The sequence below is a fragment of the Taudactylus pleione genome, unplaced genomic scaffold (assembly GCF_031769625.1).
Source record: "Taudactylus pleione unplaced genomic scaffold, aTauple2 ptg000394l, whole genome shotgun sequence".
In the NCBI taxonomy this organism is placed as follows: domain Eukaryota; kingdom Metazoa; phylum Chordata; class Amphibia; order Anura; family Myobatrachidae; genus Taudactylus; species Taudactylus pleione.
Window position 1 is genome coordinate 67,322 of NW_028284795.1, and position 26,788 is coordinate 94,109.

At 45.8% G+C, this 26,788-nt stretch overlaps 1 protein-coding gene across 1 annotated transcript in view; it reads left to right on the forward strand.

Moving 5' to 3' along the window:
- MTSS2 (MTSS I-BAR domain containing 2) overlaps window positions 1-26,788 on the forward strand; it is a 120,978-nt gene that overhangs the window by 60,928 nt on the left and 33,262 nt on the right. The window contains 5 exon segments of the mRNA XM_088446225.1: window positions 18,653-18,714; window positions 20,699-20,772; window positions 21,007-21,091; window positions 25,233-25,324; window positions 25,722-25,796. Of these exon segments, the coding sequence (XP_088302351.1) occupies window positions 18,653-18,714; window positions 20,699-20,772; window positions 21,007-21,091; window positions 25,233-25,324; window positions 25,722-25,796 (388 nt within the window).

The window sequence follows — 26,788 nt, forward strand, 5'->3', positions numbered from 1 at the left end:
ATTTAATTTGAGGGTAATTACATCCAAATCGGGTGAACGGTGTAGGAATTACAACAGTTTCAATATGTGCCTCCCACTTTTTAAGGGGCCAAAAGTAATGGGACTATCAACTCAAAAGCTATTTCATGGACAGGTGTGGGGTATTCCCTCGTTATTTCATTATCAATTAAGCAGGTAAAAGGTCTGGAGTTGATTCTAGGTGTGACATTTGCATTTGGAATCAGTTGCTGACAACTCTGAATATGAGATCCAAAGAGCTATCAGTGAAGCAAGCCATCATTAGGCTGAAAAATCAAAACAAACCCATCAGAGAGATGGCAAAAACATTAGGTGTGGCCAAATCAACTGTTTGGAACATTCTTAAAAAGAAAGAACGCACCGGAGAGCTCAGCAACACCAAAAGACCCGGAAGACCACGGAAAACAACTGTGGTGGATGACAAAAGAATTATTTCCCTGGTGAAGAAAAACCCCTTCACAACAGTTGGCCAAATCAAGAACACTCTCCAGGAGTTAGATGTATATGTGTCAAAGTCAACAATCAAGAGAAGACTTCACAAGAGTGAATATAGAGGTTTCACCACAAGATGCAAACTATTGGTGAGCCACAAAAATAGGAAGACCAGATTAGAGTTTGCCAAACAACATCTAAAAAAGCCATTACAGTTCTGGAACAACATCCTATTGACAGATGAGACAAAGATCAACTTGTACCAGAGTGATGGGAAGAGAAGAGTATGGAGAAGGAAAGGAACTGCTCATGATCCAAAACATACCACCTCATCAGTGAAGCATGGTGGTGGTAGTGTCATGGCATGGGCATGTATGGCTGCCAATGGAACTGGTTCCCTTGTATTTATTGATGATGTGACTGCTGACAAAAGCAGCAGAATGAATTCTGAAGTGTTTCGGGCAATATTATATGCTCATATTCAGTCAAATGCTTCAGAACTCACTGGACAGCGCTTCACAGTGCAGATGGACAATGATCCGAAGCATACTGCAAAAGCAACGAAAGAGTTTTTTTAAGGCTAAAAAGTGGAATGTTATGCAATGGCCAAGTCAATCCCCTGACCTGAATCTGATTGAGCATGCATTTCACTTGATGAAGACAAAACTGAAGGGAAACTGCCCCAAGAACAAGCAGGAACTGAAGACATTTGCAGTAGAGGCCTGGCAGAGCATCACCAGGGATGAAACCCAGCGTCTGGTGATGTCTATGCGTTCCAGACTTCAGGCTGTAATTGCCTGCAAAGGATTTGCAACAAAGTATTAAAAAGTGAAAGTTAGATTTAGGATTGTTTAGTTTGTCCCCTTACTTTTGGCCCCTTAAAAAGTGGGAGGCACATATAGAAACCGCTGTAATTCCTACACTGTTCACCTGATTTGGATGTAATTACCCTCAAATTAAATCTGAAAGTCTGCAGTTAAATCACATCTTGTTTGTTTCATTTCAAAGCCATTGTGATGGTGAATAGAGGACAAAATATGAAAATTCTGTCAATGTCCCAATATTTATGGACCTGACTGTATATACTGAATGGAGCTATTTGTATGTTTGTGTCTATGTTATTGAGATCAGGATGTCACATAAATATATATATATATATACTGAATGGATCTATTTGTATGTTTGTGTCTATGTTATTGAGATCAGGACGTCAGATAAATATATATACAGGTTGAGTATCCCATATCCAAATATTCTGAAATACGGAATATTCCGAAATACGGAATATTTTTAGCATGACTGAGATAGTGAAACCTTTGATTTTTGATGGTTCAATGTACACAAACTTTGTTTAAGGCACACAATTATTAATAATAAAGTATAAAATGACCTATAGGCTGTGTGTATAAGGTGTATATGACATATAAATTAATTTCATGTATCTACACAAACTTTGTTTGAGCCACAAAATTATTGAAAATATTGTATAAAATTACCTTCAGGCTGTGTGTATAAGGTGTATATGAATCATAAATGCATTCTGTGTTAAGATTTGGGCCCTATTCCTAAGACATTTCAATATGGTATGCAATTATTCCAAAATACGGAATATTCCGATATCCAAAATAGCCTTGGTCCCAAGCATTTTGGATATGGGAGACTCAACCTGTATATACTGAATGGATCTATTTGTATGTTTGTGTCTATGTTATTGAGATCAGGACGTCAGATAAATATATATATATATACTGAATGGATCTATTTGTATGTTTGTGTCTATGTTATTGAGATCAGGGCGCCAGATAAATATATATATATATACTGAATTTGGCTATTTCTATGTTTGTGTCTATGTTATTGAGATGAGGACGTCAGATAAATATATATATATATATATATATATATATATATACTGAATGGAGCTATTTTTATGTTTGTGTCTATGTTATTGAGATCAGGACGTCAGATAAATATATATATATAGTGAATGGAGCTATTTGTATGTTTGTGTCTATGTTATTGAGATCACAACGTCAGATATATATATATATATATATATACTGAATGGATCTATTTGTATGTTTGTGTCTATGTTATTGAGATCAGGACGTCAGATAAATATATATATATATAGTGAATGTATCTATTTGTATGTTTGTGTCTATGTTATTGAGATCAGGACGTCAGATAAATATATATATACTGAATGGATCTATTTGTATGTTTGTGTCTATGTTATTGAGATCAGGACGTCAGATAAATATATATATATATATATATATATACTGAATGGATCTATTTCTATGTTTGTGTCTATGTTATTGAGATCAGGACGTCAGATAAATATATATATATACTGAATGGATCTATTTGTATGTTTGTGTCTATGTTATTGAGATCAGGACGTCAGATAAATATATATATACTGAATGGATCTATTTGTATGTTTGTGTCTATGTTATTGAGATCAGGACGTCAGATAAATATATATATATATATATATATATATATACTGAATGGATCTATTTCTATGTTTGTGTCTATGTTATTGAGATCAAGACGTCAGATAAATATATATATATATACTGAATGGATCTATTTCTATGTTTGTGTCTATGTTATTGAGATCAGGACGTCAGATAAATATATATACACTGAATGGATCTATTTGTATGTTTGTGTCTATGTTATTGAGATCAGGACGTCAGATAAATATATATATATACTGAATGGATCTATTTGTATGTTTGTGTCTATGTTATTGAGATCAGGACGTCAGATAAATATATATATATACTGAATGGATCTATTTGGAATGTGTGTTATTTAGCAGCGCTGATCTCTCAGAGTAATGGGTGACAGCTGTTGGTATCGGTGCTGAGTAATTTAGGACGTGACAGGTATAGAAGCAGTAACCTGTGTACTATGGGGGATACGCTCTGTGATACAGCCTCCAGCAGGGGAGCGACACCGGTCAGAGGACTTGTATCACCGCTGGCTCTTCTGTATGAGAAGTGACCTCCTATTGTCACCATCATTCGCTTCCATTGTGGAATATCTGTATGGACTAATTGGAGGTCCACGATCTAAGGGTACGAGTCACCATTACACCATCATTGGGGCCGTCACATTCTGACTTGACGTCTGCCCGTGATATTATTGGGACACCCGGCCGCCATTGCGCACACCGCGTTATACTCCGCAGGAGACGGTGCACCCTGTGACCGGAGACCTGTGTACAGAAGAGCGGACTCCGGTGTCCATTTCCGGTTGGATGTGGTGAGGTTCCTGTGCGGACGGTAAATTTGCACTTATATATATACACAGACTTGTACTTTTCTAAGCTGACTATCGATGGTTCAGGTCTGGACTCTGAGGGCACGATTCTATTCAACGCGAAGTGAATAGTGCGGGGAATCCGTTTCGGAGCTATTCAATTCATCGCGCTGCTAAGCCCAACTAAGGATTTCTTCTCGCATCCCTCCTGGCACGATGCTGTTTTCTGCCCTAAGCGCCGGGAAGTTTAGTCGGAGAATGCCTGTTCTTGCGTCTAAACACCCTGTTTAAGGCGCGAGAACGAGCCTTCCCCCGACCTAACTTCGCGTAGAATTGAATTGAGCCCAATGAATCTCTTATTATAGTGTATTAGATCCCAGGGGGCTGCTGATAATATTCATGCTGCTATTATTAATGTGGGTGTATTGTTATATTATTATGGTTACTGGCGTCTTGATCTTTGTGTGGGTTCTACCATATCCCTATTATACTTTTATATCTATCAGATATATATATGATCAATTAGCGCAAAACCCATCTCTGTTTCTAATCCCCTCCTTTGTCTGATCAGAGGATACATCTGGGGATACCTCTATATAACACCTCTATTAGGTTTAATGGCGATAAGTCCCGGATGAGACTAGTTATACCCAGCATTGGGCGCCAGGGATAAGATTATGGGAGAAATGACATAATGGTATCACGGTGTCCTTAGTATCGGGTGTCTGGAAGGTAATAGCGCAGGATCACGGTGTCCTTAGTATCGGGTGTCTGGAAGGTAATAGCGCAGGATCACGGTGCCCTTATTATGGGGTGTCTGGAAGGTAATAGCGCAGGATCACGGTGTCCTTATTATCGGGTGTCTGGAAGGTAATAGCGCAGGATCACGGTGTCCTTATTATCGGGTGTCTGGAAGGTAATAGCGCAGGATCACGGTGTCCTTAGTATCGGGTGTCTGGAAGGTAATAGCGCAGGATCACGGTGTCCTTATTATGGGGTGTCTGGAAGGTAATAGCGCAGGATCACGGTGTCCTTAGTATCGGGTGTCTGGAAGGTAATAGCGCAGGATCACGGTGTCCTTATTATCGGGTGTCTGGAAGGTAATAGCGCAGGATCACGGTGTCCTTAGTATCGGGCGTCTGGAAGGTAATAGCGCAGGATCACGGTGTCCTTAGTATCGGGCGTCTGGAAGGTAATAGCGCAGGATCACGGTGTCCTTAGTATCGGGTGTCTGGAAGGTAATAGCGCAGGATCACGGTGTCCTTAGTATCGGGTGTCTGGAAGGTAATAGCGCAGGATCACGGTGTCCTTAGTATCGGGCGTCTGGAAGGTAATAGCGCAGGATCACGGTGTCCTTATTATCGGGCGTCTGGAAGGTAATAGCGCAGGATCACGGTGTCCTTATTATCGGGCGTCTGGAAGGTAATAGCGCAGGATCACGGTGTCCTTAGTATCGGGTGTCTGGAAGGTAATAGCGCAGGATCACGGTGTCCTTATTATCGGGTGTCTGGAAGGTAATAGCGCAGGATCACGGTGTCCTTAGTATCGGGTGTCTGGAAGGTAATAGCGCAGGATCACGGTGTCCTTATTATCGGGTGTCTGGAAGGTAATAGCGCAGGATCACGGTGTCCTTATTATGGGGTGTCTGGAAGGTAATAGCGCAGGATCACGGTGTCCTTATTATCGGGTGTCTGGAAGGTAATAGCGCAGGATCACGGTGTCCTTATTATCGGGTGTCTGGAAGGTAATAGCGCAGGATCACGGTGTCCTTATTATCGGGTGTCTGGAAGGTAATAGCGCAGGATCACGGTGTCCTTACTATCGGGCGTCTGGAAGGTAATAGCGCAGGATCACGGTGTCCTTACTATCGGGCGTCTGGAAGGTAATAGCGCAGGATCACGGTGTCCTTACTATCGGGCGTCTGGAAGGTAATAGCGCAGGATCACGGTGTCCTTATTATCGGGTGTCTGGAAGGTAATAGCGCAGGATCACGGTGTCCTTATTATCGGGTGTCTGGAAGGTAATAGCGCAGGATCACGGTGTCCTTATTATCGGGTGTCTGGAAGGTAATAGCGCAGGATCACGGTGTCCTTATTATGGGGTGTCTGGAAGGTAATAGCGCAGGATCACGGTGTCCTTATTATCGGGCGTCTGGAAGGTAATTGCGCAGGATCACGGTGCCCTTATTATCGGACGTCTGGAAGGTAATAGCGCAGGATCACGGTGCCCTTAGTATCGGGCGTCTGGAAGGTAATAGCGCAGGATCACGGTGTCCTTATTATCGGGCGTCTGGAAGGTAATAGCGCAGGATCACGGTGCCCTTATTATCGGGCGTCTGGAAGGTAATAGCGCAGGATCACGGTGCCCTTATTATCGGGTGTCTGGAAGGTAATAGCGCAGGATCACGGTGTCCTTATTATCGGGTGTCTGGAAGGTAATAGCGCAGGATCACGGTGTCCTTAGTATCGGGTGTCTGGAAGGTAATAGCGCAGGATCACGGTGTCCTTAGTATCGGGTGTCTGGAAGGTAATAGCGCAGGATCACGGTGTCCTTATTATCGGGTGTCTGGAAGGTAATAGCGCAGGATCACGGTGTCCTTCGTATCGGGTGTCTGGAAGGTAATAGCGCAGGATCACGGTGTCCTTATTATCGGGTGTCTGGAAGGTAATAGCGCAGGATCACGGTGTCCTTAGTATCGGGCGTCTGGAAGGTAATAGCGCAGGATCACGGTGTCCTTACTATCGGGCGTCTGGAAGGTAATAGCGCAGGATCACGGTGTCCTTACTATCGGGCGTCTGGAAGGTAATAGCGCAGGATCACGGTGCCCTTAGTATCGGGCGTCTGGATGGTAATAGCGCAGGATCACGGTGTCCTTATTATCGGGTGTCTGGAAGGTAATAGCGCAGGATCACGGTGTCCTTATTATCGGGCGTCTGGAAGGTAATAGCGCAGGATCACGGTGCCCTTATTATCGGGCATCTGGAAGGTAATAGCGCAGGATCACGGTGCCCTTATTATCGGGCGTCTGGAAGGTAATAGCGCAGGATCACGGTGTCCTTAGTATCGGGCGTCTGGAAGGTAATAGCGCAGGATCACGGTGTCCTTAGTATCGGGTGTCTGGAAGGTAATAGCGCAGGATCACGGTGTCCTTAGTATCGGGCGTCTGGAAGGTAATAGCGCAGGATCACGGTGTCCTTAGTATCGGGTGTCTGGAAGGTAATAGCGCAGGATCACGGTGTCCTTATTATGTGGTGTCTGGAAGGTAATAGCGCAGGATCACGGTGTCCTTATTATCGGGTGTCTGGAAGGTAATAGCGCAGGATCACGGTGTCCTTATTATCGGGCGTCTGGAAGGTAATAGCGCAGGATCACGGTGCCCTTATTATCGGGTGTCTGGAAGGTAATAGCGCAGGATCACGGTGCCCTTAGTATCGGGCGTCTGGAAGGTAATAGCGCAGGATCACGGTGCCCTTATTATGGGGTGTCTGGAAGGTAATAGCGCAGGATCACGGTGTCCTTAGTATCGGGCGTCTGGAAGGTAATAGCGCAGGATCACGGTGCCCTTATTATCGGGCGTCTGGAAGGTAATAGCGCAGGATCACGGTGCCCTTATTATCGGGTGTCTGGAAGGTAATAGCGCAGGATCACGGTGTCCTTATTATCGGGTGTCTGGAAGGTAATAGCGCAGGATCACGGTGTCTTTAGTATCGGGTGTCTGGAAGGTAATAGCGCAGGATCACGGTGTCCTTATTATCGGGTGTCTGGAAGGTAATAGCGCAGGATCACGGTGTCCTTAGTATCGGGTGTCTGGAAGGTAATAGCGCAGGATCACGGTGTCCTTAGTATCGGGTGTCTGGAAGGTAATAGCGCAGGATCACGGTGCCCTTATTATGGGGTGTCTGGAAGGTAATAGCGCAGGATCACGGTGCCCTTAGTATCGGGCGTCTGGAAGGTAATAGCGCAGGATCACGGTGTCCTTAGTATCGGGTGTCTGGAAGGTAATAGCGCAGGATCACGGTGTCCTTAGTATCGGGTGTCTGGAAGGTAATAGCGCAGGATCACGGTGTCCTTATTATCGGGTGTCTGGAATGTAATAGCGCAGGATCACTGTGTCCTTATTATCGGGCGTCTGGAATGTAATAGCGCAGGATCACGGTGTCCTTAGTATCGGGCGTCTGGATGGTAATAGCGCAGGATCACGGTGTCCTTATTATCGGGTGTCTGGAATGTAATAGCGCAGGATCACGGTGCCCTTAGTATCGGGCGTCTGGATGGTAATAGCGCAGGATCACGGTGTCCTTAGTATCGGGTGTCTGGAAGGTAATAGCGCAGGATCACGGTGTCCTTAGTATCGGGTGTCTGGAAGGTAATAGCGCAGGATCACGGTGTCCTTAGTATCGGGTGTCTGGAAGGTAATAGCGCAGGATCACGGTGTCCTTAGTATCGGGTGTCTGGAAGGTAATAGCGCAGGATCACGGTGTCCTTAGTATCGGGCGTCTGGAAGGTAATAGCGCAGGATCACGGTGTCCTTAGTATCGGGTGTCTGGAAGGTAATAGCGCAGGATCACGGTGTCCTTATTATCGGGTGTCTGGAAGGTAATAGCGCAGGATCACGGTGTCCTTAGTATCGGGCGTCTGGAAGGTAATAGCGCAGGATCACGGTGTCCTTAGTATCGGGTGTCTGGAAGGTAATAGCGCAGGATCACGGTGTCCTTAGTATCGGGTGTCTGGAAGGTAATAGCGCAGGATCACGGTGTCCTTAGTATCGGGTGTCTGGAAGGTAATAGCGCAGGATCACGGTGTCCTTAGTATCGGGTGTCTGGAAGGTAATAGCGCAGGATCACGGTGTCCTTATTATCGGGTGTCTGGAAGGTAATAGCGCAGGATCACGGTGTCCTTATTATCGGGTGTCTGGAAGGGAATAGCACAATGTAATATCCCCTAAATGGCCGATCATTTCCTTTAACCACTTTAAAATGTCAGGAGCCCCAATCTCTGTGCCACACCATCTCCGGGCATCAGCGGTAATGCCAGGATTCCAGTTATAACCTCTATTAAGCGGAGATGTTGGGAACTGTAGTGCGCTGAGGTCCCCGCAGACGGTAAGAAGTGCGACGCGCTTAGGTGCAGCTGGTCGGCAGCCTTGTACCCACGGAAACGATACTTCCGCATTACTACCCCCCTGACTGACAAATGTAGAATGGCGACTGCGGATGGGAACCTCACACTGTGTCTGGCGTTGAGGGCCGCGCAGCTCAGAATTGTGACCACACTCTGGGGAGGCGGATGGCGCCATGTGTAACGCACACCATAAAGTGGATGTTACATACAGGGGTATTCAATATGAAACGTAAACTTCGCCATCTATGCGGGTCGAAGTTTTCGCCGCACATCGGAGCTTTTGCCGGCGAAAAAGTATTGGGTGCGCCTCTGATTATACCCGTATTCAATATGAAATCGTCGAAAACAGCACCCGGCGAATGTGAAATCAACGAAAACTTCGGGGAAATGACCCTACCACCCCCAAAAAGATGCTCTGACATGGCGGATCACTCTGGATACCCCCGATTAGCCCTGCTGAAGGTTTTTGGGGTCTTTTTAATGGGCTCGATAGCTGCTATTTTGGGGATTTGGGAAGGTGGTGAAGAATAGTATTTAGAAGTTTATTTTGTAGAAAATAATTAGTCCCAGCAAATTTTGGGTACATGAAAATGGGGGTGAGCATATTTAAAAGTTGCTAAAGTAAATGTTAAAAAATGTTAAAAAATCCACCTGCCGCAAACACCTTCAATAAAAAAACACCTGGGGCGTACTTGGGGACCCCCCTAGATTGTAGTTCGCTAGTTTTTAACTTTGTATCCCCAATTTTATTTTTTTCGCCCCCAAAATGAAAGTGCTTTTTTTGGGGTCCTACTGAGGTATTTTTCAAAAAAATTTTTGGCACAGTTTACCTTTGGGGGACTGTCTGAAGGTTGCAGGGAGGTTTCCAAAATGTTGCACCCCAAAACCCCAATTCTGCACTTTTTTTCGCCACCCATTCCTCGGTGATACTTTTTCGCGTGGTCGAATGCAATATACTTTTCGCACCAGCGAAGAGTTTTCAAATTGAATACGGTGTAAAAGTAAAAGCGGCGAAAATGATGTCATCCGAGCGTAAACCTCGCAGAAACTGCGTTTTCGCTCCATATTGAATACCCCTGATTGACTGTTGGATCGGAGATGGAAAACCGGGACATCGTGTAACGTGTTACAGCTCTTCCGCTACAGAACGCTCTTATTGGGAGCTTTGTTCAAAGCGTTATGAATTGTTAAATCCAGATGTAACGCCATTTTGTGGTAGCTGGCCTGTGGGGGGCGCCGTTTATTACCCAGGCCTCTAAGGATCAGTTCCTAATGTACTATCAGACCCAGGTCACTACATTGTGGGGAACTGATTCTCCCCCATTATCAGCCGGTGACTGAGTTTACCCCGGTGTCAGGGCGCGTTCTGTCTGGATCACGGGGAGATGCGAGAACACGACTGAATTCTCTTCCAGTGTGACGGATCCTCATTGGTTTCTGTATCACCATAAACCATCTTCTCTTCATTTCATTCATTACCCACCTTCATCCACAGTCTGTGACCCAACAGCGCCATCCAGTGGTCATTGCTGAACATTACTATTAGTCTTCTCGTGGTCTCAAAACACATTCATTCCAGTGCAAGTATCTTATACACTGGTTTGTTACAGCTTTCTCCAAAGCAAAAAGAAAAGTAAATTCCCAAAAAATCTGAGAATTCGTATGAGCAGGAGGTTAGTGCGCGCTGAGTGGTCAGGAATTACACGCCAAGGTTCGCCTTTTGTGTATGAGTACAGATGCGCCCACACGCCGGCCTTTCTGCAATTGTATTTTAAGGTCACTCCCTCAACCTCAGCTCCTGCAACAATCCCGCTCTCCGCACACCGACCGGCCTCCTTCACCGTCTCCTCGCCTGCTGCCTAAGCCGCCTTTATCGCGACACTCTGAGCCCAAACTCTACTTCTCAGCATTCAGATCCCTCCTCTCCCCTATTGGCAACCTGACCTGTCCATACCAGCCCGTTACTCAGTACAGATGTGTCCTCACTTACTGGTTATCCGTACGTCATACGGTGCGAGACGCCCGGCGCAACTGCGATGCTCCAAGGGGAGTGGCTTACTGTATTTCTCTATAAATTTTGCGTCTTATTCATATCGCAGACTCAGTGAGAAGCCAATCAGTGTCCTGCAGATGTCAGGCTGCGTCTGTAAGCGCACAGGAATTTATTTTACACTAGAAACAAAGTCGCAAATGTCCAAATGTCCACTTCCTCTCCAGCTCCCTAAAGGGGTCTCTCAAGGCTCAATCTTACACCCTCTAATCTTTTCACTCTACTCTTCTCCACTTTTTGAATTTTTTGGCTCTTCCAGTCTACACGCCACTTTAATGCTAATATCGCTGATATCTACCTGTACCCCCCTGAGCTGTCCTCTCCCCTCGTCTCACGCATTGTTTAATCCGCTACCGTCTCTTTGAAGTCTCAACGCTTTCTAAAGCTTACTATGTCTAAGACTGATATGTCAAACCATCGATGGAGGGAAACCATCGGACTTACGCCACCGCCGGGAAATCCATCGACCACAAAACATCACTGTTTGGTAAACATTGATGTCCGATGGATAACCCTAGTTTAGCATGGTGGAGGATAATTGTGGGGAGGCTTCTTCAAAGTCTACTTTTTTTTTTTTTATAAATATGGATTCAATTAATTTCAATTGAACTCTAACTTTTTTAGCTACATTAGTTGTGTGTGTTACTTATACTTTAAGAATCACTATGTCACGACCCTGTCTAGTTGTCACCTTTTTGCCTTGAGACTTACCCCTGTCAGCCGTCCCATGGATCTGTGTGTGTAGTTCTCCTGGGGGATCTGCTCTGACTTCTCTATGCATTCCTGTCACAGTGATTATTGCACCTGGCCTCTCCTCTGTCTGTGAGCACTGCACCTGAGCCTCCTCTGTCTGTGAGCACTGCTAGCCCTGATTGGAGTCACAGGTGTGGTTCTGATTCTCAGAGCTGCAGAGATGAATACTCCCTCTGCATGTTGTGCCTTCCACCACTCAGAATGCTACTACCAGACCACCTGTCCATATCCACCAATTGCAGCCAGACCCAGGGTATATATATCCTCTCCTGATAGCATTCTGGGCCTGAACATCTCGTCTTCCCGTGGTGTATGGTTCCTGCTGTTTCTGCATTCAAGTATATCCCTGAAACCTGCTACAGCAACCCCTGGTGCAATCCAGAAAACCTGTTACAGCTGTACCTGGCAATCCAGTAAATGTGCTGGCAGCAACCCCCGGTGCTTCCAGAAAACCTGCTACAGCTAAACCTGGCAATCCAGTAAATCTGCTGACAGCAACCCCTGGTGCATCCCGAAAACCTGCTACAGTAATACCTGGCATCCAGACGTCCTGTTACAGCAATACCTGGCCTGTGCTCTGCTGCTAGTCCTACTCCTGGTTGGTCCCTGGCACTCTGTAAACCTGCATCGTGTCACCCTGCCTTGCTTCCTGCTGTGGATCAACTCCTGCCCCTCTTGCCTACCTATTCCCTCCCTGAACCTAAAATTCCCAAACCTACCCATTCCTTCCTGAAACCTGTTATTTCCAATTATCCTGTCCAGCCTGCACCTGAGTTCCAGCCTTTGTCATAGAAATTCCGGATTACCCTGTTTAGCCCTCGTCTCAGCATTACCTAACTTCCCTTCAGCCATTGTCACATTATTCCAGTCCAGAGTCAAGTTCCAAGCTCATCAGTTCAATTCAACAAGTCTTCCTGCCGGTCCCAGTCCGGTCCCTCCAGTTCCTGTCATTTATCACCAAAGGCAGTTTTCACTGCTACCCAAGTCTTGTAAATAGAGCTATCTACGACACCCATGGTTCCAGTCATGCCGGCCTCCGTTGAAACCCGATCATCACCTGAGACAGGTAACTCGCAGACACCAATTGTGACACACTATTCTTTTAAATTGCCAAAGTTTTAGCTGATACCAGAGAAGTCTCCACCTGATAAATTGGAAGATGATCAAACAGTACATGACAATAGCCGCGTTTATAAAGTGGAGGATACTACGCGCTAAAGCCTGGCAGAAAACTCCGCTGTAGGACTAATGGACTAATGGGCGCAGGAGCAGCCACGTGCGATTCCATTACTATGGGGAACTATTTATAGCCAAGATCTAGAAGCCAAGTCTGTCACCGAGTCATTCATAACTCACTGCTCACTTACTGGAGAACTATAAGTCCTATATATGTCCTACCGTCTCATTATATCCCATGTATATGGTCTATGATGTGTGTGATAGATCTATATGTCCTATATATGTCCTACCTTCTCATTATATCCCATGTATATGGTCTATGATATGTGTGATAGATCTATATGTCCTATATATGTCCTACCGTCTCATTATATCCCATGTATATGGTCTGTGATGTGTGTGATAGATCTATATGTCCTATATATGTCCTACCTTCTCATTATATCCCATGTATATGGTCTGTGATGTGTATGTGATAGATCTATATGTCCTACCTTCTCATTATATCACATGTATATGGTCTGTGATGTGTGTGTGTGTGTGTGTGTGTGTGTGTGTAATAGATCTATATGTCCTATATATGTCCTACCTTCTCATTATATCCCATGTATATGGTCTGATGTGTGTGTGATAGATCTATATGTCCTACCTTCTCATTATATCCCATGTGTGTGATAGATCTATATGTCCTATATATGTCCTACCTTCTCATTATATCCCATGTATATGGTCTGTGATGTTTATGTGATAGATCTATATGTCCTTCCTTCTCATTATATCCCATGTATATGGTCTGTGATGTGTGTGATAGATCTATATGTCCTATATATCCTACCTTCTCATTATATCCCATGTATATGGTCTATGATGTGTGTGATAGATCTATATGTCCTACCTTCTCATTATATCCCATGTATATGGTCTATGATGTGTGTGATAGATCTATATGTCCTATATATGTCCTACCGTCTCATTATATCCCATGTATATGGTCTGTGATGTGTATGTAATAGATCTATATGTCCTATATATGTCCTGCCTTCTCATTATATCCCATGTATATGGTCTGTGATGTGTGTGATAGATCTATATGTCCTACCTTCTCATTATATCCCATGTATATGGTCTGTGATGTGTGTGTGTGTGACAGATATATATGTCCTACCTTCTCATTATATCCCATGTGTTTGTAATAGATCTATATGTCCTATATATGTCCTACCTTCTCATTATATCCCATGTATATGGTCTGTGATGTGTATGTAATAGATCTATATGTCCTATATATGTCCTACCTTCTCATTATATCCCATGTGTTTGTAATAGATCTATATGTCCTATATATGTCCTGCCTTCTCATTATATCCCATGTATATGGTCTGTGATGTGTGTGATAGATCTATTTGTCCTATATATGTCCTACCTTCTCATTATATCCCATGTATATGGTCTGATGTGTGATAGATCTATATGTCCTACCTTCTCATTATATCCCATGTATATGGTCTGTGATGTCTGTGTGTGTGTGTAATAGATCTATATGTCCTATATATGTCCTACCTTCTCATTATATCCCATGTATATGGTCTGTGATGTGTATATGATAGATCTATATGTCCTATATATGTCCTACCTTCTCATTATATCCCATGTATATGGTCTGATGTGTGATAGATCTATATGTCCTACCTTCTCATTATATCCCATGTATATGGTCTGTGATGTGTATATGATAGATCTATATGTCCTATATATGTCCTACCTTCTCATTATATCCCATGTATATGGTCTGTGATGTGTATGTAATAGATCTATATGTCCTATATATGTCCTACCTTCTCATTATATCCCATGTATATGGTCTGTGATGTGTATGTGATAGATCTATATGTCCTACCTTCTCATTATATCACATGTATATGGTCTGTGATGTCTGTGTGTGTGTGTGTGTAATAGATCTATATGTCCTATATATGTCCTACCTTCTCATTATATCCCATGTATATGGTCTGTGATGTGTGTGATAGATCTATATGTCCTTCCTTCTCATTATATCCCATGTATATGGTCTGTGATGTGTATGTGATCTATATATTATTGATTCCTACCTATCTATACACTCTAAAATGTTGCTATTTAGCGTTGTAAGTCGCATAAGAAATAATTACTCTTCAGAATTTGATTGTGTTTCCAAAGCACAAAAATATATTTTTCACCAAAAAGCAGATAGTTACACGCTGTGATCTAAATACAATTAGCGCAAACAAATTATACAATCACAAGGTACAGTCGATACATACGCAGGCGCTCTGGATCCAGATTTCCGGCATCAAAGGTGAAGCCTCCGTCAAAAGAAAGAATATGATGACTGACTATCAGGTTCAGAGAGCTTGCATATAAACCCTTGCAGGGATTGGCAATACAATAGAACAAGTTGGCATAATCCCATTGGTTCTTCTTCCTGGTTCTCCTGTTACGATGCAGTTCATAGGTCAGTTTGTATGATTACAGTCCAGCCTCCAACAGCTCTTTGTGTCCATTTTCCCGCTGAAGAACAAGTCTAACCTGGCTGCATTACAGAGTACATTTTTTAATGCCTATCTCTCTATAATCCATAATTTGCAGATGCATGTTGCGATTTCTTTGCTGTTGGGACCGGAAGTCTGCAAATAAACAGAGGTTTAGAATAGCACCAAACACGGTCTGTTTATCATGTACTAAACCTGAAATCTTACAATACAGGCGCTTTACTTAATTATGAATAAAACCTTGAATATTAACCTTAATGCTAGGGAACCTTTTTATGTAAGTGTGCAGTGTGTAAGTGTAAGGATATTGCGTAGTTTTGCTAATATGTGTAGTGCATTTGTGTTTTGTGCTTTGATAATATTTATATGTTTTATTTAATGTGTGTATGCATGTAAGTCTGTGTGTGTTATTTCATTCAGTGTATTTATGATGGATTTAATATATATATTATCCCTTTCTAACATATTTTAAAACTACTGTGCAAGGTGTTACAAGCAGCTAGTTTCACTTTCAAGCAGCGTGGAGACCCCCAGCTGACTGCCGTTGCCACTTCATCTGATAGCTAATTCAAAGGTTTTCCTCTGCCTATTTAGAATTTACTTGTCCGTACTTTTTAAGCAAACCTCCGACCATTGTTCCTAACTTCTCATTCAGACAAATTCAATTGTGCATATAAGTGTAAGGGTTATATTTCAATTGCCACAGCCATACTTGTCTGTATGCGGGTCTTCTCAATTTATATGTAAAACACTCACAGTATACTGGTGTATTGTTTTTTAGTTACTTTTCTCAGTAATGAGAAACAGCTTCTGTATACATGTCTAACTAAACCCTGCATGAATATTGTGTTTGTCAGTGTGAGAGTGTTGTATATTATTCGCTATTTAGTGTTGAGCGAATGTGTGGATACGTGCGTACACTGGGTGTGCGTTCACTCAATGGTGCATCATGGATTGTACCAACATAAATCGGACAGCGGATGACCAAATCGTCCGATAACAGTTGAACAGCGGTCGCATGCAATTATTCGACTTCTCTGTGTGACTTTAGTATTCCTAAATTATTACTGTTATATTATGTATAAGGTTCCGCAATGTGAGGCAGGGCAGTGTGTGAGGCAGGTCCGTGTGTGAGGCAAGGCAGGGCGGTGTGTGAGGCAGGGCAGTGTGTGAGGCAGGGCAGTGTGTGAGGTAAGGCAAGGCAGTGTGTAGGGCAGTGTGTAGGGCAGTGTGTGAGGCAGGGCAGTGTGTGAGGTAAGGCAAGGCAGTGTGTAGGGCAGTGTGTAGGGCAGTGTGTGAGGCAGGGCAGGGCGGTGTGTGAGGCAGGGCAGTGTGTGAGGCAGGGCAGTGTGTGAGGTAAGGCAAGGCAGTGTGTAGGGCAGTGTGTAGGGCAGTGTGTGAGGCAGGGCAGGGCGGTGTGTGAGGCAAGGCAGGGCGGTGTGTGAGGCAGGGCAGTGTGTGAGGTAAGGCAGGGCAGTGTGTGAGGCAAGGCAGTGTGTAGGGCAGTGTGTAGGGCAGTGTGTGAGGCAGGGCAGGGCGGTGTGTGAGGCAAGGCAGGGCGGTGTGTGAGGCAGGGCAGTGTGTAGGGCTGTGTGTGAGGCAGGGCTGTGTGTGAGGCAAGGCAGTGTGTGAGGCAGGGCAGTGTGTAGGGCAGGGCAGTGTGTAGGGCAGTGTGTGAGGCAGGGCAGTGTGTAGGGCAGTGTGTGAGGCAGGGCAGTGTGTAGGGCAATATGTAAGACAGGGCATATTTATAGCTGGTAATTCCTCTGAGGGTGGGGTGAATTATGTAGCATAGTGGCACAATATATTAATATGCCACGGGGCCTTAATTAGAGTAAGACCCAAAATTGTGTAGCCTGTAAGTACATGTAAAATGACAGCCACAGAGTTGTGACCTATGTGTGTATTTTGCATTGTGTGTGTGTGTATAGTGATACATGTGCTGGAAGCGCGGTATGTAGGTGCGGGCACACCGTAACCGCCACACACGGCTTTATAATGACAGCCACAGAGTTGTGACCTAATGTGTGTGTTTTGCATTGTGTGTGTGTGTATAGTGATACATGTGCTGGAAGCACGGTATGTAGGTGCGGGCACACAGTAACCGCCACGCTCGGCTTTATAATGGCGGCTGCTGTCTAAGTAGAAAGGAATGAATACAAAGTGCTTCTACCCTAGGCTGGATACCATTAATGCGGCAAGGTCGGGCTATGCCAGGCTGGCGCACTATCACCAGAAGACGCACAGGATGGGTCCCTGTCATAGTGTGCGCTAGTCTCAGTCTGACCAACACAGCGCTGCATTCCCCAATACCATGACTTTCTACATAGATGTGTAGAACTACATGTTCCAGCATGCTGTGGCAGCTATGGACATGCTGGCACTCGCCCATCTACAGGTTAATGGCTTGCTGGGACTTGTAGTGCTACCACGCTCCGTTTAATGCTAATGGTCGTTTCCCCCCCTTACGCAGCATCACCAATAAAAGCCGCTTCTTACATCGGTTTAGTTACAGTAAGACTGAACCCTCTGCATAAAGTAGGGACAATGGGGCTCATTCAGAGGTAGACGATTCTGTTGCAAATGTCTGATGTTTTCCTTTCTGCGTTGGAGCCGCAGTGCGCATGTGCCGCCATTTCCTGCGAATCCGGTTGCACTGTGCTCTTACTCGCAGTGTGATTGACCCGCTGCAGCCGTTTGGGGGAGGGGAGCGTTTAAGAAAATGAAGAGTGTCAGCGCCGTTTTTGGGGTGTGCCGAAGCCAGTGGATGCGTCTTCCGATGCTGAATCGCTGGCCCCGGCAGCTGACTTGCGGCGGACATGCTGCGCAGCCGTAGGGTTACTTAGGTGTCTGTGCGATGTTCCCGATGTTGATCCGATTCTGCATTTGCGGACACAGGCAGCAGATCTGAGAAGCCAGGTGACAGCTGTATCATTTATATACATTCTCAGATCCGCTGCGACCTGGACCGCATCCCCCCCTGAGGCAAGCGCAATGTACATGGGAATGTATAGTATTGCAGAGTCCCAGCTCACATATACATTATAGCGGGTGGCGTTTATGGTTTCTATAGGGTAAGGCTGCAGATTATAATCAGAGTCACACATCTCCCCCCACAGTGATGGACACTTGGCTATAGAGACTATGCGCCTCTGCTGGGGGTACGAGACCTTTATCCTGATGATACGATCCCAGTAACGTTGTGCTAGAGGCCAAGGGGGTCCCTGTCAGACCACATACTCTGATAGGAACGGGGAGGATGAGACATACCTAACATTATTCTTCTCTCCTACAGAGCTCTTATCCAATCTGGGAGGATTTCAACTCTAAAGCCACCAAACTGCACTCACAGCTCAGGTAGGTGGTGATCCGTCGCCGTAACTAGAGCGTCAGGCTGGCGTTCCAGTCTCATAGTGGGGGAGATGTATCAAACCTTGGAGAGAGATATGGAGTTGAGAAGTTGCCCATAGCAACCAATTGGCTTCTAGCTGTCATTTATGTAGCACAGTCTGAGATGACTGCTAGAAGCTGATTGGTTGTTTTGGGCAACTCCTCCACTTAGGCTCTTTCCAAGGCTTGGTACATCTCCCCCAATATCCAGTAATGTTATATTAGATGCCTCGGTGAGAGCTCCTATATTCTCCTTCCCTTAGTGAGTGTCAGCAGTGCTACAGTCAGATGTCACCTAGGGATCCTAATAGAGAGAATTCTGTAACCAAATCTAAAAATAACTAAGAGCTGGGGCAGGGTTCTTACAGTCACATAGCTCTATCCTGGTAGATATGGAACATTTATGTGATACTTTGCACCTTGCAAACTATCTTCTATTACCATAGGTTCTCAAACGCTGTCCTCAGGACCCCAAACAGTGCATGTTTTCCAGGTCTCCTCCCAGAATCACAAGTGAAATAATTATCTCCACTTGTGGATCTCTTAAAAAGTGTCAATGAGTAATGACTGCACCTGTTAGATGACCTGGAAAACATGCACTGTTTGGGGTCATAAGAACCGAGTTTGAGAACACCATTCTATTAGGAGCTCTTTAAATATGGCTGCCGGACAGATTCACGCCAACCCTTTATACCCACATGTGCTGGATGGTGATAGGATTACTCAGTATCACTATATAGTATTATAGCTTTATTACAGTCTCCCAGTCTATAAATGAGTATCTGCAGTCCTAGAAATATAACCAATAACACACTGCCATTTATTGCTGGTGGGACCAGCAGATCTGAGGTACAATTCCGGGCTCACATGTCTGTGTGTGTTGTCCACTCATCTAAAAGGTTTCACATACAACCACTGACCATAGACCGAGACTTAGGCCCTCATTCAGAGCCACTCGCTAGCGGCAGTACGCTCGTTCCGAGCGATGTTCGCACATCTGCGCATGCGTACGGTTTTTAGTACGCATGCGCGAAGCAGTCAGTGCGGCCGAAAATCGTTGGTACGCAATATAGCGAGGGCCTGCTATTTTGAGTGACAGAATGAGGCGTATGTGGGTGGTAACAGGGGAAGGTGCTTGAAAACGGGGAGTGGAGATCCGAACGCAGGCGTGCTTAAAGGTCAAAACGGGCGTTTTAAGGGAGTGCCTAATTAATACAGCAGCGTCATTGACCACGTCACTTGTTTTTTTTTAACTCAGAACTGCTCGCAAAATAGCGGTTGAAAACACCAACCACAAGAATAGCGAGCAGCTCATACGCTGTACGATGTACTCGATTAATCTAATAAATAGCGGACATGACGTATGGTGCGTGCGGCCAGGGGGCGTTTTTATCAAAAAAACGAGCGTATGTTTTGCTCGCTCGTTCAGACTTAGAGGTGGGAACAGACTGCAATTTGCGAACGGATCATTTGAATAGCCACCCCTTGTTTTTGAACGAACGACCACAAATAGCGAACGGCTCTGAATCAGGCCCTTAGCCAGGTGCTCACTCACCTTCCCCACCAAGGATTCACCAAATCGCACAGAGTAATCTGGCCTCATGCCGACTCCACATACGATAAATCATGGGACGTATGACAGAGGTAATGGTAATTCCTCAGATTTAGGCCAGATTGTTCAGGGCCTTACCCACAATCAGACACCCCCGCCCCCCAGCAATTCCAGACCAAGGGCAAAATCCTCACCCAGCAGCTTCTTGCTGAGTAACGTTTAGATAACTACATCAGTGACTCCATGGTGGTATCTGACCTGACTCTTCCCATACGTTGAGGACAATTAGACCAAGGTTATGGACCAGAGTTATAGACTGTGGTGTGGGCATGAAAACATCTCACAATTAGGTACCTTAACATCCTGATCTGCTGATGGGCATCTCACCTTCTCCCCCAGGACCACCGTGCTGGCTGCTGTTGCCTTCCTCGATGCTTTTCAGAAGGTAGCCGACATGGCGACCAATACCCGAGGTGAGCGCCATTTCACTTCACTTATTTATTGCGTTTGATAGATATAAGATGATTTGTTGCTATGGGGAACTTCTCCACTCTTTAGGAGACCTGATAGATCTCCCCGCTAGTTCTCATCAAGTCCACAAATGTCCAATGAAAGTCCTCTGGTTGTTCCCGGGACCTCTCCCTGGGGGATGACCGTGATTAGAAATTCTCTTCTTCCGACTGAGGACTGGATATTTCCTTTTGCAGGAGCGACTCGAGACATTGGATCCGCACTGACCAGGATGTGTATGAGACACCGAAGCATCGAGAGCAAATTGAGATACTTCACCAAGTGAGAGACCTTCATTGACATCATGAATGTTGCTGTTTGTATCCAACAACAGGAGGTCACGAAGTACCCTAACCAACTGGGGCCGGCCCTAGCGCTGCCCTGTAACAGACCATTATGTCAGCTTATACTGTTCTACAGCTCCTGCCGTTCCCTACATTGTTTGCCAGTATTTTACCAAATCCAGCAAAATAAAATTTTGCATACACCTAAAATCATGAACAAAACTGAACCAACTCAGGTCTCTTACACTGTCACTTATCAGTACCCGCACCGTCCCCGCACCTCTGTAGCCGGTTCTAGCTGATTACTAACCATATACACGGGTCTCTTACACTGTCACTTATCAGTACCCGCACCGTCCCCGCACCTCTGTAGCCGGTTCTAGCTGATTACTAATCATATACACGGGTCTCTTACACTGTCACTTATCAGTACCCGCACCGTCCCCGCACCTCTGTAGCCGGTTCTAGCTGATTACTAATCATATACACGGGTCTCTTACACTGTCACTTATCAGTACCCGCACCTCTGTAGCCGGTTCTAGCTGATTACTAATCATATACACGGGTCTCTTACACTGTCACTTATCAGTACCCGCACCGTCCCCGCACCTCTGTAGCCGGTTCTAGCTGATTACTAATCATATACACGGGTCTCTTACACTGTCACTTATCAGTACCCGCACTGTCCCCGCACCTCTGTAGCCGGTTCTAGCTGATTACTAATCATATACACGGGTCTCTTACACTGTCACTTATCAGTACCCGCACCGTCCCCGCACCTCTGTAGCCGGTTCTAGCTGATTACTAACCATATACACGGGTCTCTTACACTGTCACTTATCAGTACCCGCACCGTCCCCGCACCTCTGTAGCCGGTTCTAGCTGATTACTAACCATATACACAGGTCTCTTACACTGTCACTTATCAGTACCCGCACCGTCCCCGCACCTCTGTAGCCGGTTCTAGCTGATTACTAATCATATACACGGGTCTCTTACACTGTCACTTATCAGTACCCGCACCGTCCCCGCACCTCTGTAGCCGGTTCTAGCTGATTACTAATCATATACACGGGTCTCTTACACTGTCACTTATCAGTACCCGCACCGTCCCCGCACCTCTGTAGCCGGTTCTAGCTGATTACTAACCGTCTACACGGGTCTCTTACACTGTCACTTATCAGTACCCGCACCGTCCCCGCACCTCTGTAGCCGGTTCTAGCTGATTACTAACCATATACACGGGTCTCTTACACTGTCACTTATCAGTACCCGCACTGTCCCCGCACCTCTGTAGCCGGTTCTAGCTGATTACTAATCATATACACGGGTCTCTTACACTGTCACTTATCAGTACCCGCACCGTCCCCGCACCTCTGTAGCCGGTTCTAGCTGATTACTAATCATATACACGGGTCTCTTACACTGTCACTTATCAGTACCCGCACCGTCCCCGCACCTCTGTAGCCGGTTCTAGCTGATTACTAACCATATACACAGGTCTCTTACACTGTCACTTATCAGTACCCGCACCTCTGTAGCCGGTTCTAGCTGATTACTAACCATATACACGGGTCTCTTACACTGTCACTTATCAGTACCCGCACTGTCCCCGCACCTCTGTAGCCGGTTCTAGCTGATTACTAATCATATACACGGGTCTCTTACACTGTCACTTATCAGTACCCGCACCGTCCCCGCACCTCTGTAGCCGGTTCTAGCTGATTACTAATCATATACACGGGTCTCTTACACTGTCACTTATCAGTACCCGCACCGTCCCCGCACCTCTGTAGCCGGTTCTAGCTGATTACTAACCATATACACGGGTCTCTTACACTGTCACTTATCAGTACCCGCACCGTCCCCGCACCTCTGTAGCCGGTTCTAGCTGATTACTAACCATATACACGGGTCTCTTACACTGTCACTTATCAGTACCCGCACCGTCCCCGCACCTCTGTAGCCGGTTCTAGCTGATTACTAATCATATACACAGGTCTCTTACACTGTCACTTATCAGTACCCGCACCGTCCCCGCACCTCTGTAGCCGGTTCTAGCTGATTACTAACCATATACACGGGTCTCTTACACTGTCACTTATCAGTACCCGCACCGTCCCCGCACCTCTGTAGCCGGTTCTAGCTGATTACTAACCATATACACGGGTCTCTTACACTGTCACTTATCAGTACCCGCACCGTCCCCGCACCTCTGTAGCCGGTTCTAGCTGATTACTAACCATATACACGGGTCTCTTACACTGTCACTTATCAGTACCCGCACCGTCCCCGCACCTCTGTAGCCGGTTCTAGCTGATTACTAACCATATACACAGGTCTCTTACACTGTCACTTATCAGTACCCGCACCGTCCCCGCACCTCTGTAGCCGGTTCTAGCTGATTACTAATCATATACACAGGTCTCTTACACTGTCACTTATCAGTACCCGCACCGTCCCCGCACCTCTGTAGCCGGTTCTAGCTGATTACTAACCATATACACGGGTCTCTTACACTGTCACTTATCAGTACCCGCACCGTCCCCGCACCTCTGTAGCCGGTTCTAGCTGATTACTAACCATATACACGGGTCTCTTACACTGTCACTTATCAGTACCCGCACCGTCCCCGCACCTCTGTAGCCGGTTCTAGCTGATTACTAATCATATACACGGGTCTCTTACACTGTCACTTATCAGTACCCGCACCGTCCCCGCACCTCTGTAGCCGGTTCTAGCTGATTACTAACCATATACACAGGTCTCTTACACTGTCACTTATCAGTACCCGCACCTCTGTAGCCAGTTCTAGCTGATTACTAACCATATACACGGGTCTCTTACACTGTCACTTATCAGTACCCGCACCGTCCCCGCACCTCTGTAGCCGGTTCTAGCTGATTACTAACCATATACACAGGTCTCTTACACTGTCACTTATCAGTACCCGCACCGTCCCCGCACCTCTGTAGCCGGTTCTAGCTGATTACTAACCATATACACAGGTCTCTTACACTGTCACTTATCAGTACCCGCACCGTCCCCGCACCTCTGTAGCCGGTTCTAGCTGATTACTAATCATATACACGGGTCTCTTACACTGTCACTTATCAGTACCCGCACCGTCCCCGCACCTCTGTAGCCGGTTCTAGCTGATTACTAATCATATACACGGGTCTCTTACACTGTCACTTATCAGTACCCGCACCGTCCCCGCACCTCTGTAGCCGGTTCTAGCTGATTACTAACCATATACACAGGTTATTCTTCCTCTATACCAACCCAACATTCCATTATTGCATATAGCCTCACTAAGAACGTTTGCCCCTTTCTCTCTGGTAGGAACAATATGAACTATGTGGACTTTGACCTTTACTCTGTTATTTCCCAGTCTCATTCTATTACTGTGTATTTTATAGTAAAGCGCTGAAGAGTATGTAACAGATCTTATCCCAGCAGTGTCCTCTATTACACCATGTTCTCCATCTGACCGGCCATAATGTCTCCTTATCCCAGCAGTGTCCTCTATTACACCATGTTCTCCATCTAACCGGCCATAATGTCTCCTTATCCCAGCAGTGTCCTCTATTACACCATGTTCTCCATCTAACCGGCCATAATGTCTCCTTATCCCAGCAGTGTCCTCTATTACACCATGTTCTCCATCTAACCGGCCATAATGTCTCCTTATTCCAGCAGTGTCCTCTATTACACCATGTTCTCTGTATAACCGGCCATAATGTCTCCTTATCCCAGCAGTGTCCTCTATTACACCATGTTCTCTGTATAACGGGGCCATAATATCACCTTATCCCAGCAATGTCCTCTATTACACCATGTTCTCTGTATAACCGGCCATAATGTCACCTTATCCCAGCAGTGTCCTCTATTACATCATGTTCTCCATCTGACCGGCCATAATATCACCTTATCCCAGCAGTGTCCTCTATTACACCATGTTCTCTGTATAACCGGCCATAATGTCTCCTTATCCCAGCAGTGTTCTTTATTACACCATGTTCTCCATCTGACCGGCCATAATGTTAGACGTTGGTCTCATCTTCCGCTGTTTTGTTTGTTTTTGGCTATATTGAATGACAGAGCCTATCTGACTGCCCCTCATTCTGCCTCTACAGCGCCCTCATGGAGAGTTTAATAAACCCCCTTCAGGAACGAATAGAAGACTGGAAAAAAACTGCAAACACACTGGATAAAGAACATGCACGAGGTAATAAGACACAATTACATTTCAGTGGCCTCCCCCGGCCGGTGCAGTGCGGGCCTACCTCCCCCGGCCGGTGCAGTGCGGGCCTACCTCCCCCGGCCGGTGCAGTGCGGGCCTACCTCCCCCGGCCGGTGCAGTGCGGGCCTACCTCCCCCGGCCGGTGCAGTGCGGGCCTACCTCCCCCGGCCGGTGCAGTGCGGGCCTACCTCCCCCGGCCGGTGCAGTGCGGGCCTACCTCCCCCGGCCGGTGCAGTGCGGGCCTACCTCCCCCGGCCGGTGCAGTGGCTAACAGCGAGAAATTACTTGTCATCGTAACCCACACTAATTACTCCATCGCTACACTACCTGTCCTCAGACTCTGATAAACACATCTTTCTATTTACTCTGTTCCTGTCTGCAGATTACAAACGGGCTCGTCATGAGATCAAGAAGAAATCTTCTGATACACTGAAGCTGCAGAAAAAAGCTCGTAAAGGTAAATCTTGTCCTAAGAACTAACAATCTAACACGTGTTTAGCCATATTACTAAGGTACATTATAGTCTAGATTGACTGAAAGAGGATGATCCTGGCGTTATTAAATTATAAGTGTAACATGAACAGGTGCGAGATCCGTTCCCCTGTGGAAGGGAAAACTCCCTAATGGGGAATAAGTGGCCCAAATGTTTGTGTCTTCCTGCAGCAGATACTTCTTACACATAAAGGGCAACTACACAACCTACAAGTCCATGCAATATGTACATATCTAAGTTACTGTAACCAGGGGAGCCCAGTACAATGCGAGTGTCAGTTACTGTAACCAGGGGAGCCCCAGTACAATGTGGGTGTAAGTTACTGTAACCAGGGGAGCCCCAGTACAATGTGGGTGTCAGTTACTGTAACCAGGGGAGCCCCAGTACAATGCGAGTGTAAGTTACTGTAACCAGGGGAGCCCAGTACAACGTGGGTGTAAGTTACTGTAACCAGGGGAGCCCCAGTACAATGTGGGTGTAAGTTACTGTAACCAGGGGAGCCCCAGTACAATGCGAGTGTAAATTACTGTAACCAGGGGAGCCCAGTACAATGCGAGTGTAAGTTACTGTAACCAGGGGAGCCCAGTACAATGCGAGTGTAAGTTACTATAACCAGGGGAGCCCAGTACAATGTGAGTGTAAATTACTGTAACCAGGGGAGCCCCAGTACAATGTGGGTGTAAGTTACTGTAACCAGGGGAGCCCCAGTACAATGTGGGTGTAAGTTACTGTAACCAGGGGAGCCCAGTACAATGTGGGTGTAAGTTACTGTAACCAGGGGAGCCCCAGCACAATGTGGGTGTAAGTTACTGTAACCAGGGGAGCCCCAGTACAATGTGGGTGTAAGTTACTGTAACCAGGGGAGCCCCAGCACAATGTGGGTGTAAGTTACTGTAACCAGGGGAGCCCCAGCACAATGTGGGTGTAAGTTACTATAACCAGGGGAGCCCAGTACA